Source organism: Lithobates pipiens, unplaced genomic scaffold, assembly GCF_037356315.1.
Source record: "Lithobates pipiens isolate NorthernLeopardFrog02 unplaced genomic scaffold, aLitPip1_a1.2 Scaffold_18, whole genome shotgun sequence".
In the NCBI taxonomy this organism is placed as follows: domain Eukaryota; kingdom Metazoa; phylum Chordata; class Amphibia; order Anura; family Ranidae; genus Lithobates; species Lithobates pipiens.
This window is the reverse complement of record NW_027507758.1, coordinates 601,659,369-601,671,596: the sequence shown is the minus strand read 5'-3', so window position 1 is coordinate 601,671,596 and position 12,228 is coordinate 601,659,369. Positions and strand designations below refer to the sequence as shown.

Sequence of the window (12,228 nt, the reverse complement as noted above, 5' to 3'; positions counted from 1 at the left end):
ATTTTGGCACCATTGTCATTTATAAAGTGATCAGTGCTATAAAAATGCCACTGATTACCATGTAAATGACACTGGCAGGGAAGGGTTTAACCACTAGGGGGGCGATCAAGGGGTTAAGTGTGTCCTAGGGAGTGATTGTAACTGTGGGGGGGGGGGGGGATTGCCTCACTAGAACATGACAGAGATCACTTCTCCTGATGACAGGGCGCAGTGATCTCTGTCATGTTGCTAGGCAGAATAGAGAAACGATGCCTTGTTTAGATCTCCCTGTTCTACCTCTTCGTGACATGGTCGGTGGACATCGAGTCCGTTGTCATGGTCCCTGAGTATGCAGCGGGCACGCGCACACCTGTACACCAATTTGCCCAGCTGTGCCATTGTACCGCCATATATCGTCAGGCGCTGGTCAGCATGTGCTTAACATAAGGTTGGATTGTAATGGGGACCCCGGTGTACGGAGGAACTCTAATGTACTCTAAGATTTTCTCTCCTCTGATAGGGACTCTGATGTAGGTTGCTATCTGATGGGGACCCTCATGCAAGGGGGAACTGTATTGTAAGAGTAGATTCTAATGTAAGACTGGACTCTAATATAGGGGGCGAATCTGATGGGAACTTATGTATGGGAGGGGTAGGAGTCTCATGTAGGGAGGGACACTAATGGGGACCCCGGTGTAAGGGGGCACAGAGATAGGGTGCCTGAGGTAAGTGGGGGGGGGGACTCTGATGTAAGAGTGGACTCTAATGTAAGGGGCGAGTCTGATAGGAACTCTCATGTAAGTGTGGGGGGGGGGGGGGAATTGGACTCTGATGTAAGAGTGGACTCTAATATAAGGGGCAAGTCTGATGGGGACTTGTGTATGGGGGGGAGGGGGACTCAGGAGTCTCATGTAGGGAGGGACACTAATGGGGACCCTGGGGGGGATTGGACTCTGATGTAAGAGTGGACTCTAACATAAACGGGAGTCTGATGGGGACTCTCATGTATGGGAACATTGTGATAGGGAGGTACTCTAAATTAAGGGGGCACTGTGATAGGTAACCTAAGATAAGTGGGGGGGGGGGTGCACTCTGATATGAGTGGACTCTAATATAAGGGGCAAGTCCAATGGGGACTTGTGTATGGGGGTGGGGAACTCTGAGGAGTCTCATGTAGGGAGGGGCACTAATGGGGACCCTGGTGTAAGGAGACACTGCGATAGGGAGCCCAAGGTAAGTGGTGGTGGGGGGGCCACTCTGATGTAACAATTAACTCTAATCTAAAGGGGGAATCTTATGGGGACTATCATGTGGGGGGGACTCTGATGTAGTGTGGTACTGTGATGTAAGTGTGGGGGGGGGACTCTGATGTAAGAGTTGACTGTAATGTAAAGGAGGAGCCTGATGGGGACTCTGATGTAGGGAGGGACTCTGATGAAAGGGGGGTTCTGATGGGAACTCTGGCATAAGGGGGATGGCACCCTGTGGATTCTGATGTACAGGGGACACTAATGGAGACTCTGATGTAAGGTTGGATTGTAATGGGTACCCAGATGTAAGGGGGGGACTCTGATGTAAAGAGGACTCAGTTGGGGACCCTGATGGGCTATTTGTACAATACACACTGCAGTCCTGTAATGGACGGTGACCCCTCTCAGTGCAATGATCGGAGTATCCCGGGGGAGATCTCCAGTCCCCCTTATAACACCGGCAGCCTTGGGACTCGATCAAAGCCAATGGGCGGAATGTTTCCTTAGTGAAGATCTGACACGGAATCCCAGGAGATCTTCCCAGGAAGATGTGGTCAGTCCCGTGAAACGTTCTCCAGCATCACTGAACTCCTCCAGAATGTCCGCCCTCCACAAACAATAGCTTTTTTTAATTACATTATTTTTTTTTTAAATATGGCCAATATAACCGCCTGAAATCTTCACTTCTATGGTCTGCCCACAATATCCTCTGCTAGAATGGGAGTCATACCTGGAGAGGGAATCTCATGCAGTGCTGCCCAGCTGACATGTTTCAGGCACCAGGCGCTGGAAGGGTTAAGGCTTAGGACGTTTACAGGAGTGGGATGCTTCAGGAGGGGGAGGGGGGGTGCTCCACCTTCATCACCATCCTTTTCCTCCATCCTAAAGGCTCCTGGTCTTGTTTCCCCCCCCCCCACCATATGTCCTCCTCCCCCTGGAGTTGTCCTTCCAACCATAGAAATCCTTCCCCGGGTGCTGTCTACTGCTTGCGGTCTAATTTCCTGATCAAGGGATTGGCTTCCGTCTTTTTCCAGAAGTCTGCACAGAACATTATGTTAAATTACAGACATCCCCTGCAAGAACGTCCGCACAGTACGTGAAGCCATATTACAGACATCCCCTGCAAGTTTCACTTAAAGCGGACCTTTAGTCATTTTTTCCTTCTTTCCATCTATTAAATCTTCTTCCCTTCTTGTCTTAACTTTGGATAGTAAAACATTATTTTCTCTGCCAGTAAATCCCTTATACAGCCCACTTCCTGTTTCTTGTCTGGTCATTAGCCTAGGTCAGTGATGGTGAACTTTGGCACTCCAGCTGTTTAGGAACTACATCAGGGGTTGACAAGTTGCTTTGAATTTAGGAGCCAGTTAAAAAAGTTAGGAGCCAGTTTTTTGTTTTTTTTTAGAGTGGTATGGATTGTCAGCTCCCGAGGTAAGGCCACTCATTTTCACCCCCTATCCCTAACTCACAATGGAGCACCCAGTCATAACTCCAATGAAACGCTGTTACATCAGGGTTATGGGCTGACCAGAAAGAGTAAGGCTGGCAACAGATGGAACTGGTTTGGAACTGGCAGGTGGCACTGGTTTGGAACTGGCAGGTGGCACTGGTTTGGAACTGGCAGGTGGCCCTGGTTGGTGATGGCAGGTGGCCCTGGTTGGCGGTGGCACTAGTTGTCACTGGCAGATGGCACTGATTGGTGGTGGCACTGGCAGGTGGCACTGATTGGTAGAGGCAGGTGGCACTGATTGGCAGTGGCACTGGCAGGTGGCACTGGTTGCCACTGGCAGGCACGTGGATCTGCCAGATGGCATTGGCAGGTGACACTGGTTGGCATTGGCAGGTGACACTGGTTTGGAACTGGCAGGTGGCACTATTGGCACTGATTGGCAGGTGGCCCTGGTTGGCGGTGGTACTAGTTGTCACTGGCAGATGGCACTGATTGGCGGTGGCACTGCTTGGTGTTGGCAGGTGGCACCGGTTGGCGGTGGCAGATGGCACTGGTTGGTGGTGGCAGTTGGCACTAATTAGCGGTGGCACTGATTGGCGGTGGCAGGTGGCACTGATTGACGGTGACACTCGGCACTGGCAGGTGGCATTGACTGATGGTGGCACTGGTAGGTAGTGGCAGGTGGCACTGATTGTCACTGGCAGGTGGCACTGGTTGGTGGTTGCAGGTGGTATTGATTGGTGGTGGCACTGACACTGGCAGGTGACACTGATTGGCAGATGGCACTGGCAGATTTCACACGGAGCACTCTGTTACTGAAATGTAACAGAGGAGCTGTCAGAATTGAGCTTAATGTCGGAATGGGCGGGGCCCGGCAGCTATCAAACACCAGCTAACGATTGGGTTGCTTAAGAAAAGGGGCGGGGTCACATACATATAGTGGCCCGCCCAGATCCCATTGGCTGGTGTTTGATAGCTGCTGGGTCCCGCCCACCCCGACATCAAGCTGAAATCTGGCAGATCCTCCTCTCTCCGTTGCTTGTCAGTTTCACACACTTAGCGCGGCTCCGCCGAGTGTGGAGGAGGGAGGAGGACGGCAGTCAGTGTTCATGCTCTGCATGTCTGGGGCATCAATAGTGAGTGGGCTGGTGGCAGCTTGGGCGTCAGGTTGCGATTTCTGGTAGCATTGGCGACCTGGCGCCTGGGGTTTGTCGAGCCCTGTTTCCCATGATGCTCAGGCACTCTACAGTGTAGTTGAGCATCATGGGAAATGTAGTTCTAAAACATCTGGGGTGCCAAGGTTCACCATCACTGCCCTAGGCTTATGACACCATGCCCAGACCAGCTCTGCCTCTCTCATGAGAGTTTGCCAGGAAGGGAGAAGGGATGAGTCACAAGAGGGCCAATGAGAGCTGAAGAGCTGGAGATGTGCCTCTGTGTAAATCAAAGAAGTGATCAGGCAGCAGCCTCAGCTGCCCACAGTTAAAATGGCTGCAGCCAGACTCAATGGAGGGAGATGTTTGACGTCACTTCCGTCATCCAATGGTATGGAGCCAGAGTGAGGGGCCATCTTTACCTCACTCGGCTCCATGCTACTGAGGGGAAAGAATCGGAACGTCTCCGCCGCTACCGCTTACCAGCGGCTCCGGTAAGCAGCGGGAGAAGGGGGGGGAAAACCTTTCCCGCCACCGATAAAAGTGATTTTGTGGCAAACTCGCCACAGAGACCACTTTTATCTTAAAGAGGACCGTGCGCCGTTGCAGAAAATACCGGGATTGTGGCAGCTATCTGCACCCATAACCCCCGATATTCTACGTCAAAGTACAGACGTATAATGATGGCGGTTTGTAGTAAGCGGTTAAAACAAAACCTTTTTCTGACACTGTTTGCTTACAAGTTAAAATCTGTCGTTTTTTTTTAGAAAATTACTTATAACCTCCAAATATTTTTATATTTATTATATATTATATATTTATTATATATTTTATATATTTTTTTTTTTATAGAGATAGATAGAAATATATATAGGAGATATGTAATCTATAAAAATAAATAATAATAATACATTTTATATATATATATATATATATATATATATATATATATATATATAAAAAATTATTTTATCTCTATAATAAAAAAAAATTATAATATATCTATAAAAATAAATAATAATACAAAATTGTATTATATTATATGTATTTTATCTCTCTCTATATAAATATAAATATTTTTGCAGAGACCCTGGAGAAGAAAATGGCGGTTGTTTCAATATTTTATGTCACGCTGTGTTTGCGCAGAGGTCTTTCAAACGCAATTTTGTGGGGGAAAAAAAAAAAAATACGATTTAATGAATGAAAAAAAACAAAACAAAAAAAACCAGTAAAGTTAGCCCAATTTTTTTGTATAATGTGAAAGATGTTACACCACGGGAGTCGTCATTTTTATTGTAAGCAAAAAAAAAAAATAGCGATTGTCATTTAGGCCGGAGTCGTGCAGCTCTAACGTCGAGCTGAACGATTTAAAAGTCTTCTTATGAATTTATTTTTTTCCTTTTTCGCTCATCTTGTTATTTATTGTCCCAGGATAACCAAAACCTCACAATGACTTGGCTTAGAGAAGATAAGAGCTGATTGGGGCGGGGTGGTCCTTTAAGTCCAATAAATATGGTGGGTGAGGGTCACTTGAGCAGCTTGAACCTCTTGAGGTGGGGGTGGACCTCCTCCTTGCGGTACGGCCTCAGGGCGATGCAGGTTGGGATGTTCTCAGGCTGCTCCATCCACAATTTGTGATCGATGTTCGCCTGCTTCAACGTCTCCGCCAATCCGGTGAGAGTCACCTCGTCCGGGACCTGAAACCACAACCGACACCCCCCATTAGATCTGACCTCCAGACTTCCCTCACACAGCTGTCAGCCCTTTCCTCCCCGCTGTCACTGACCCGCCCCCTTTTTCATTTATTGGCTTTCCGTTCTTTCAATCAGAGGCTAAGCATTACAAGTGGGCGTTACCTTCAGTGGTCTGTAGGTAAAGGGAACGCCCACTTCTTCAGACTGATACCCACCCAGCAAGGGGTTTCGATATTTGCATAACTCCTCCCACTACTCACATCAGGGCTGAGGGCTTAGAGAGGAGTCTGAGGGTGTGGGCCCCTCCCACCAGCCATGATCTACCTGAATTTGTATCATTGTCAGTAAATATAGTGACCACTGTCAGTAAATATAGTGACAACTTACACAAAGTATTGTTGTCAGTGTCAATAAATACAGCAACTGCAGTGATCACTCTTGAAGAGTATTGTAGTTAATATTATATTTAGTAGTCAGTCAGTAAATAATGTGATCACTGTCAATAAACATCATTGTCAGTAAATATAGTGAGCAGGGTCAGCAAATAATGAGTTTGCTGAATAATGTGATCATTGTCAGTAAATATGTGAATATAGTGATCACTGTCAAACATCACCATCAGGAAATAATGTGATCACTGTAAGTAAATATAATGATCAGTAAATAACGAGTTCAATGAATAATGTGATCATGGTCAGTAAATATAGTGAACACTGTCAGTAAATCTTGTGATCACCGTCAGTAAATCCAGTGATCAAGGTCAGTAAATAATGAGATCACTGAACAATGTGATCGCTGTCAGTAAATGAGATCACTGTCAGGACATATGTTGATCACTATCAGTAAACAATGAGATCAGTGTCAGTAAATATGTTGACTAATGTCAGCAAATATAGTGAACATTGTCAGCAAATAACGAGTTCACTGAATAATGTGATCACTGTCAGTAAATATGTGAATATAGTGATCACTGTCAAACATCACCATCAGTAAATATTGTGATCACTGTCAGTAAATAGCGATCAATGTCAGTAAATACAATGATCAATCAGTAAATAACGAGTTCACTGAATAATGTGATCATGGTCAGTAAATTTTGTGATCACTGTCAGTAAATACCGTGATCAAGGTCAGTAAATGAGTTCACTGAACAATGTGATCACTGTCAGTGCATATAGTGATCACTGTCAGTAATTAATAACAAGATTACTGTCAGTAAATAATGAGATCACTGTCAGTACATATAGTGATCACTGTACATATGTTGATCGCTGTCAGTAAATAATGTTGATCACTGTCAGTAAATAACGAGCTCAGTGTCAATACATATCTTGATCGCTGTCAGCAAATATAGTGATCACTGTCAGTAAATAATGAGATCACTGTACATATGTTGATCAGTGTCAGTAAATAGGTTGACCGCTGGCAGTAAATAATGAGATCAGTGTCAGTAAATAACAAGATCAGTGTCAGTACATATAGTGATCAGTGTCAGTAAATAATGAGACCACTGTCAGTAAATATAGCGATCAGTGTCCGTGTGGCCCCCTCACCTCCAGCACCACCTTGTGCATGGTGTCCAGCCCCTGTAGGTACTCCCGGGTGTGGGGGTGATCATAGTGCAGGTGAATGGCGGCGGTGGCAGCATGGCAGGCCTGAGCCACCAGGGCCCCCAGAGGCCACCCGAGTCCGGCCTGCAGATCCTTCCGGAGCACCACATACTGCACTATCCCGGCCATCCCCGGCTCCCTACTCTTAATGTCAGCGCTGTCTGTGCTAATAAAGTTCATTCACACAACACACGTGGCTTCGCCTCTGAATCGTCTAACCACGCCTGTAGATAACTGGATATAGGATGAAATGCAGCGATTGGTTCATTCTGGAAACCAGGCGCCAAATCACTGCCGAAGGCACTCCCTTACTGTACATAGTCCACACCCTTAACCTTACCACCACTTCTATTCACTGCCTCATCTGTATGACAACCAATCGCGGCTGACTCCAGATAAACTTTATTAACAGTTTTATACAGACTCAGCCCAGAAATGAACACTAGAGCGCCTAGTGTCTTTCTAAAAAATGTGTCTCCACCCGTAGCCGGTTTATAGCGGGAAAACTCATAGATGCAGGGTCACCCAAAATGCCCGCCGGGTTAATGTGAATGGAGCCAAGTTGGGGACAGGGGGCGCTGCCTATAGAAGGAAGTGTCTGATCTTTATTTTGTTGGCATTGGAGGTTCCTTGGCGGTGTAGTGTCATATTCTGCTCCCCATCGTAGAATGCTCCGGAAGTGACGTTGCGGCCAGAAATGTAGCACTGTGCATGCGCGATGCGTTCCAAACACTTGCGCCATGTGTTCCAAAGGATTTGCGACAATGCAGACCAGTGAAACCGTCAGATAATGTCACGGATGTGAGGGGAAGTAACCCCCTCCCCGAGCCACGGTTACCCGCTCTCTCTCCGCCGTTCTCCGCTCTGTCTAAAGTTAACGTCACGATTACCTCCCCTCACTCCCGTAAAATTATCTGACGGTTTCACTGAACTACATTGTCGGAAATCCTCTGGAACGCATGGTGCAAGCGTAGCAACCAGTAGTACTGGAGTCAAAGCAGGGTCCCCCCAACTAATACTGCAGCAGGTGGTCTTGCATGCCTTGCACCAGGGCAGATATATATGGGGGGGCGTTCCATAATACTATATTTATGGTCTGCATTAAAAATAAATGAGCTTTATTGTTCACTTTTGTAGTCCTGTGTGAACGCCTCCTGAATATAGCTGTACTTACTATGTCTGGCCAGCAGGTGGAGGCCTAGACTCCTATCTACATCTGCAGACCTGAAGCTCAGATTACACGCGCAGCTGAGTGAATTAAAGGGGCGGCTCACCGAAAGAAAAAAAACAGCGTCAAGGGGGTTGACCTTGTAAAATGAAGTGAGTGGGGATATTCACAGAGAAGACGCAGCGATAATGAGGGGTTTCAGACCCCCAATCCCCTCCAGCTCCCGTATAAAACTTAATTCTGAATACTGTTGTGCGTAGATTAATGTGAGGCTTGGCTCAAAGACGAGTGATTCTTGTACCCCCCGTGTTTTGTCATTCAGGTGACCCCCGGTGTGTATACAGACCCTCTGGAGGTGTCACAGGACAGGCGGGAGACATGGAGGAGGTCCAGAATCTCTTCCGGGAAGGTAAGACTGAGAAGCTCTGTATTATCTGCACTCTACACCCGTCATCTACAAATTAATAATTACCCCACGAGCCAAATGTTTATTGGGTTCTGAGCTCTGCCCTTCACAGAGGGAGGGCGGTACAACACTGGATCATGTGACGAGAAGCTGCAGTACTTTTCTCAGAGTCCTTGTGCTGACCTACCCAACCCCCCTCCCCAGGTGTCGTCCATTGATCGGTGTCACTGCTCTTAGGTTGATGTTTGTACGATCTTCATTTGCTTTAATGCAAATCCACATACAATCTGTTCATCCCGGGTGTGGGGGGGGGGGTGTTTTAATTCATATGAAAGCTGCATGGAAATCAGTTGTTACAGGTGTCAGTATTTGAAGGTTGCTCTCTGTCAGACTGGGGGGGGGGGTTCCTGGAGCAGTCCGAAGAGTATAAATGATGGGATGAGAGCGCTACGAGTCAAAGATCCATCCGTTTAGAAGTTTAATACTCACAGTGAGAGGTCAGAGGATATCGCCAACTTGTTTCAGGGTTTGTGGTAAAACCAACGCATTTCGGAGACTTCATCAGATCTTGCATCCTGGTAATACTGGATGGGTAATTGAGGGAAAGGAAGAGTAAGTAATCACAGCATCGGGGCTTGTATGCTGACAATAGAGGCAATCTGTACTGTGATTACGTACTCTTTCTTTCCCTCAATCAGCCACCCAGTATTATTGTCAGTCGTTGCTAGGATGCAAGATCTGAGGAAGCCTCTGAAATGCGTTTGCTTTACCATCTGAATGAAAATAATACGATTTCACTGTACTGTGATTACGTACTCTTTCTTTCCCTCAATCAGCCACCCAGGAATATCGTCAGTCCTTTCTAGGATGCAAGATCTGACGAAGCCTCTGAAATGCACTGGCTTTACCATCTGACCTCGGAATGAAAATAATACGATTTCACTGGACTTATCTTTGATTTGTGGCGCTCTTCATCCTTTTATCTATACAAAACAAGTCAATGGAAATGCCAAACCCACTTGATGCAGGTCAGGAGGGGGTCTACTGTAGGTCAAGAGGAGGACAGCTGCAGATCAGAAAAAGGTCTACTCTAGATTTACAGAAGTTCAACTGCAGGTCAGAAGGAGGTTTACTGGAGGTCAGGAGGATTAGGTGTAGAGGAGGTCTAATGTACTGAAGGTCTAGAGGAGGTAAACCTTCAGATCAAATGTATCTGTCTTTTGAGATAGCTCTAACTGACCCCATTAACACAAGCCAGGAAGAAGTCTACTGTAGGTCTGGAGGAGGACAGCTGCAGGTCGGGGGTGGGGTTTTAGTGCAGGTCAGGAAAAGGTCTATTGTAGGTCCAGAGGAGGTCAACTGCAGGTCAGAAGGGGGTCTAGTGCAGGTTAAGACGAGATCTAATGTATGTCAGGAGGAGGTCAATTCAGATTAAATGTATCTGTCTTCTGAGTTTGCTCCAACTGACCCCATTAACACAAGTCAGGAGGAGGTCTACTGTAGGTCACTATGAGGTGTAGTGCAGGTCAGGAGGAGATCTACTGTAGGTCTAGAGGAGGACAACTGAGGGCCAGGAGAGGGTCTAGTTCAGGTCAGGAAGAAGTCTACTGCAGATCAGTAGGGGTTCTAGTGTATGTTAGGAGGAGGTCTACTGTAGGTCAGGAGGAAGAGGTGTACTGCAAGGCAGGAGGAGGTTTACTGTAGGTCTAGAGGAGATCAACTTCAGAACAAAATTATCTATGTCATTTGAGTTCTCTCCAACTGACCCAATTAACGCAGGTCAGGTGTTAATCTACTGTAGGTCACTATGAGAGGTAGTGCAGGCCAGGAGGAGGTCTACTGTTGGTCTAGAGGAGAAGATGTACTTGGGGTCAGGAGGGGGTCTACTGCATATCAGGAGGAGGTCAACTTCTTCAGAACAAATTCATCTGTCTTCTGAGTTATCTCAAATTGACCCCATTAACACAAGTCAGGAGGAGGTTTACTGTAGGTCACTATGAGGAGTAGTGCAGGTCAGGAGGAGGTCTACTGTAGGTATAGAGGAGGACAACTGCAGGTCGGGAAGGGTTTCTGTGTATGTCAGGAGCAAGAGATGTACTGCAGGTAAGGAGGAAATTTACTGTTGGTCTACAGGAGGAGGTGTAATGCATGTCAGGAGGAGGTCTACTGCATGTCAGGAGGAGGTCAACTTCTTCAGAACAAATCTATCTGTCTTCTGAGTTCTCTCAAATTGACCCTATTAACACAGGTCATGAGATGTCTACTGTAGGTCACTGAGGTGTAGTGTAGGTCAAGAGGATGTCTACTGTAGGACAACTTCAGGCCAGGAGGGGGTCTATTGTAGGTCTAGAGGAGATCTAGTGTATGCCAGGAGGAGGGCTACTGTAAGTCAGGAGGAGGTCAAATTCAGATGATATGTACAGTATCTGTGTTCTGAGTTAGCTCAAACTGACCCCATTGTCAAAAGCCCTCGTTGTGTCTCCTGGAAATCATTCATCTTGATTCTGTATTGTGGGGGGAAGGTGTGATGTCCCATCTGGACCGGTTGGAGGCCCTGTCCCAGAACCTGGCTCATAAACAAGAGGAAAAGAGACAGCGAGAAACAGACCTGCAGGAGAAGAGAGACCTGATAGTGAGACTGCAGAAGGAGCGGGGGGAACTCCGGAGCCAGATCCAGCTGCAGAAGGAGATGGTAAGTTGCTTTGAGTTACTCCCATTAATGTTCCCTCTGTATGGTAAACTTCCTCTACATCATGGAACCCATGATGAGAACACACAGATTAAAATAGTCTTATCCATAGCTCCCTTCATTTCAGGAAAGTAAATCTCTCAATGGAGAAGAGGTTCTGATTTTAGTTTTCATTATGATGAAGAGTTCTATATTTTATGTGACTTTAGACTAATAGGGGGAGATGTGTCTATTATCAGATTCAAGCATTATCAGCAAGACAAGAGGGGAGTAAGCCTCAAGTACAGAGCACACAGAGCGCCGTGCAAGATCTGAGGCTGGAGGAGATGAAGAACATCATGGAGGCACTCTGGTTCACAGGTATAGACTCTCCCCCTTTACTAAATGTAGACATTATGGAGGCACTCTGGTTCACAGGTACAGCCTCTATCCCTTTTACTGACAGTAACCATCATAGAGACTCTGGTTCACTGGTACAGACCCTCCTCCTTTACTGAATGTAGACATCATGGAGGCACTCTGGTTCACAGGTACAGACTATGCCCCCTTTACTGAATGCAGACGTAACGGAGGCACTCTGTCCCACAGGCACAGACTTTCCTCCCTTTACTGAATGCAGACATTATGGAGGCACTCTGGTTCACAGGTACAGCCTCTATTCCTTTACTGAACATAGACATCATGGAGGCACTCTGGTTCACAGGTACAGACTCTCTCCCTTTTACTGAATGTAGACATTATGGAGGAGCTCTGGTTTACAGGCACAGCCTCTATCTGACCGTCTCCTGTATCGTGTCTGCAGTCTCTGACTATATCCTGTTGTTTATC

The 12,228-nt window shown here is 46.7% G+C and overlaps 2 protein-coding genes across 2 annotated transcripts; one reads left to right on the top strand and one right to left on the bottom strand.

Annotated features, from left to right (window-relative positions):
- Positions 1-5,062: 5,062 nt before the first annotated feature.
- On the bottom strand, positions 5,063-7,330 carry PTRHD1 (peptidyl-tRNA hydrolase domain containing 1). Its single transcript, XM_077489245.1, has 2 exons — positions 7,081-7,330; positions 5,063-5,530 (listed from the first exon to the last, which is right to left on the bottom strand). The coding sequence occupies exons 1-2, from the start codon at positions 7,315-7,317 to the stop codon at positions 5,360-5,362; spliced, it is 408 nt and encodes a 135-aa protein (XP_077345371.1). The 5' UTR covers positions 7,318-7,330; the 3' UTR covers positions 5,063-5,359.
- Positions 7,331-7,917: 587 nt separating this feature from the next.
- LOC143989198 (centromere protein O-like) lies at positions 7,918-11,971 on the top strand. Its single transcript, XM_077489244.1, has 3 exons — positions 7,918-8,714; positions 11,234-11,403; positions 11,640-11,971. The coding sequence occupies exons 1-3, from the start codon at positions 8,684-8,686 to the stop codon at positions 11,895-11,897; spliced, it is 459 nt and encodes a 152-aa protein (XP_077345370.1). The 5' UTR covers positions 7,918-8,683; the 3' UTR covers positions 11,898-11,971.
- The last annotated feature ends 257 nt before the right edge of the window (positions 11,972-12,228 follow it).

What these genes read in the sequence shown, in the direction of transcription:
- LOC143989198 (XM_077489244.1), top strand. Translation starts at nt 8,684, where the DNA reads ATGGAGGAGGTCCAGAATCTCTTCCGGGAAG. An exon ending in CCAGAATCTCTTCCGGGAAG is followed by an intron (nt 8,715 to 11,233) that starts GTAAGACTGAGA and finishes TGTGGGGGGAAG; the next exon opens with GTGTGATGTCCCATCTGGAC. An exon ending in TCCAGCTGCAGAAGGAGATG is followed by an intron (nt 11,404 to 11,639) that starts GTAAGTTGCTTT and finishes GTCTATTATCAG; the next exon opens with ATTCAAGCATTATCAGCAAG.
- PTRHD1 (XM_077489245.1), bottom strand. Translation starts at nt 7,317, where the DNA reads ATGAACTTTATTAGCACAGACAGCGCTGACATTAAGAGTAGGGAGCCG. An exon ending in TGCACAAGGTGGTGCTGGAG is followed by an intron (nt 5,531 to 7,080) that starts GTGAGGGGGCCA and finishes TTGTGGTTTCAG; the next exon opens with GTCCCGGACGAGGTGACTCT.